General features: G+C 46.1%; 1 protein-coding gene across 2 annotated transcripts; it reads left to right on the top strand.

The window, feature by feature from the left end:
• The first annotated feature begins 728 nt into the window (after window positions 1–728).
• On the top strand, window positions 729–2,439 carry LOC136532546 (protein PHLOEM PROTEIN 2-LIKE A10-like). Of its 2 annotated transcripts, XM_066525129.1 has the most exons (2): window positions 729–1,909; window positions 2,059–2,439. In XM_066525129.1, exons 1-2 carry the CDS (start codon window positions 870–872, stop codon window positions 2,138–2,140), a joined length of 1,122 nt encoding a protein of 373 aa, XP_066381226.1. In that variant the 5' UTR covers window positions 729–869; the 3' UTR covers window positions 2,141–2,439. The 2 variants fall into 2 exon arrangements, with proteins under 2 accessions (XP_066381226.1, XP_066381225.1); XM_066525128.1 differs by having other exon boundaries at window positions 729–2,439.
• The last annotated feature ends 868 nt before the right edge of the window (window positions 2,440–3,307 follow it).

The raw sequence follows: 3,307 nt of genomic DNA, 5'->3' as shown, positions 1-3,307 counted from the left end.
TATGCCACACAAAAATATTCATATACAAATTGATAAACTCATTTACCAATTCTGTAGAAGATCACAAAATTTGTAGCATAATTCCATATACATGCACTAAATAATAGTATACATGCACTAAATAATATGATAAATCTTAAATTTAAAGATTAAGTTGGAAGCTTCCACATATTACAATATAAATAGTTTAATACCATGCTGATAATTTAAAATGAGGCATGAAAGAGAATACAAACTTACAATGGTATTTGTCTAACATTTTAAGTTGACGCTTTCTAAGAGATATCAAATATGATTGTCTTGATTATTATAGAAAAAAAATAGAAGTAATATCTTCACTTCTCCTCATAACTGGACAATTTAAAAAAAAAAGCAATGCAAAACACATGCGATCGGGATGATAGAATCATATTTCATAGAATCACATGATGTAGTCTGCTACGATTATAAAACATACATGATATGAATATCTGATACTATCTTTTGGTGATATACATAAATATATAAACATGATGTTGTCTTTTGGTGATATACACAAATCACAAGCATGATGTAGTCTTCAGATTTATTCGAACTTGTGTATCCAAATTTTTTTTTTATCTCAAATCATTCAAAATCTAGTCATCATGTGGATGGGAAACGTAGACTGGAAAACGTGGCACACACTACGGGGTACGCGTTCGTGGAGTCCTGGACTCATCCAACACGGCTTGACAGTTCAAGCCGAGCGGAGCCCGGAGCACAACTGCACAACCGCCGCGGGCCACAGCTCCCACAAAACACTAGCCCGGCACGCTACGCTCACCGCCGTACCGTTCCACGCGGCCTCCCCAACCAACCCTATCGCCCGGCGACCGGGACGACCGCGGATGGACCACCTCGTCGCCTTCTCCCGCCGCCGCCGCCGCTGGATCCTCCTCGCCGCGGCCGGCGCCGCGGCGGCCGTTGGCGCGTACAAGATCTACCACCACCCGGCCGTCGCGGAGCGGCGGCGCCGCCTTGTGCGCCTCGCCGCTGCCATCGCGGCCTTCGCTGACGCCACCGCGTCGTCCGCCGACACCGCGGCGCTGGTGGCCTCCGATCTGGCCGACTTCGTCCGATCCGACGCGGACGAGGTCCCCCGCAGCGTCAAGCAGCTGGCCAAGCTCGCTGCCTCCCCTGAGGTCTCCGCCACCGTCTCCACCCTGTCCGAGGCGGTGACCTCCGGGATGCTTCGCGGCGCGGGATCCTCTAGCTCCGGGCCCGGATCCGGCGGTACCGTGGCCCTCTCCGATCGTCTCGTAGACAAGCTCTTCTCCGATTCAGGCGAGCGCCTCGCGGCCGCGGTTGCCGGGAGCTTCGCCCGCCATCTCGTGCTCGCCTTTTACGCCGCTCCTTCACCTCAGGGGGAGGCGTCCTCCTCCCCGACGATGTGGGTCAACGTGGTTGCGACTGGAAAGTGCCGGAAGGCGATAAGCAACTGGGTTGAGGTCTTTGTGGGCACCGCTGTGAGGGAGTTCATTGACAAGACCATCCACATCAACACCTACGAGCAGCTCTTCGAAGGCCTCACCAATCCGAAACATGATGCCAAGGTCAAGGAATTGCTTGTTTCAGTGTGCAATGGTGCGGTTGAGACTTTGGTGAAGACCACTCACCATGCCCTGTACACTACTAATGGCAAATTGGATGCAAATGGTAGTGGTAGTGGCAGTGGTAATGGCAATGGCAATGGAGTTGGGGAAGGGTGGGTGGAGACGGTGTCGAGCACATTGGCAGTTCCTAGCAACAGGAAGTTTGTGCTCGATGTTACAGGGAGGGTCACATTTGAGACAGTGAGGTCATTTCTGGAGTTTGTTCTTTGGAAGCTGCAGGATGGGGCAAGGAAGGGCAGTGACTCTGTTGTTGACAGTGGGCTGCGTGTCTTGAGGTATATGAGCGATAAGTCCATGGTTATCGCTACGATCTGCATTACATTGTGCTTGCATGTGTTGAATGGGACTAGGCTCTTGGTAACAGCTTGAGAGTTTGCTTGTTTGGCTTTCCTAATTGAGCACATTTGTTTGTATAAAACTGTAGGAATCATACTGAAACTGTAAATCCAAAAAGAGTGGAAGAAGATAAATTGTGCTGCAAGATTCTGTTATGCCTGTATGCTTGAGATTGGTCTACACGGCTGTAGTGAGAGAGTTGTTGAACTGGAGTACTACCTGTTGGCAACCTTATTTATGGGACTAATTGGCACTTAGATGCCTGCTGTCATTGAAGCTTTGTTTTTTTTACCAGTATAGCATCACTAATATTGTGGGGGTCGAGTTGATCCACTAAAATGTGTGCTTTTGTATCTCTTGTCATCAATGATGTAAAGCAGAGCTTGCCCACGTGATTATTGAATTATGTAAGATCTCAACTTTGGTTTCTATTATTTGAGTTATTTACTCGCTATCTCACTATAAGATTTATTTAGCGTGTTGATCGATGAAATGGTATCTTATTGTCTTGATATCAACTTCTGAAGTATTCACAGATCCTAGTCACACCAACTTGATATTCATCTCTGTTTTTTCTTCTTTAAGGGAAGCAGGAGCACTGCTCGCTCCTTTACTTGTTACTCGTCTTGATCTTTATTTCGCAACATTCATAAATCCTAGTCAGCTAAGTCATCATTTATATGGTGTGATATACCAGTCTAGACTCTGGTGACTTGGTGAATCTGATGCTCACTTGCTCTACATGTGTATGTGTATTCCAGAGATGAGTAATTTTTGGACCTTGTTCCTCCATCTTAGTCTGATAGTGTCATTCACTTGAGTTTACATTCAGACTTACTTTTGGTTGGTTGGTGCATTCCATTTGCTACTACTCATAATTTTCTCTCCTTATTATTGACACGGAATTTCACGATCTGACTGTTCACGCTTCATACTTCGCCAGAACTAAATTAGTGCCATATTTATGATATGATCTGGCAATGTATAAATCGGTGGCCTGGTTGTGTTGATATGCAAATGTGTTACAAATGTTAAAAGTTATTAATTTATTCGATCTGAGCTCAAGACGTCACTTTGAATTTTGAATGCCAGTTATAGCTTGCTTAATTGAACATTTTTCTGTTTCACTGTGCATCTTTACCGGGCTACCGCGTCTGTTATTTTTCCTGGGTCCACTAGACAACTACATCTGCGGGGATGGGCCAAATAGATACGGAGGTTTTGGTGGCGGGGGCCAAGGCAAAAGCAGCCTCGGGCCAGGCTTAATTCCAGGCCATCCATTGCAGATATTTTTAGGGCATGCCTTAAAATGGGCCTCCATAAAGGCAATGGGGCCC

This window comes from Miscanthus floridulus, unplaced genomic scaffold (genome assembly GCF_019320115.1).
Source record: "Miscanthus floridulus cultivar M001 unplaced genomic scaffold, ASM1932011v1 fs_650_1_2, whole genome shotgun sequence".
Taxonomy (NCBI): domain Eukaryota; kingdom Viridiplantae; phylum Streptophyta; class Magnoliopsida; order Poales; family Poaceae; genus Miscanthus; species Miscanthus floridulus.
This window is presented reverse-complemented; position numbering and strand designations above follow the sequence as displayed.

Bases quoted from the DNA above. Each gene is read 5' to 3' on its own strand.
- LOC136532546 (XM_066525128.1), top strand. From the start codon at position 870: ATGGACCACCTCGTCGCCTTCTCCCGCCGCCGCCGCCGCTGGATCCTC.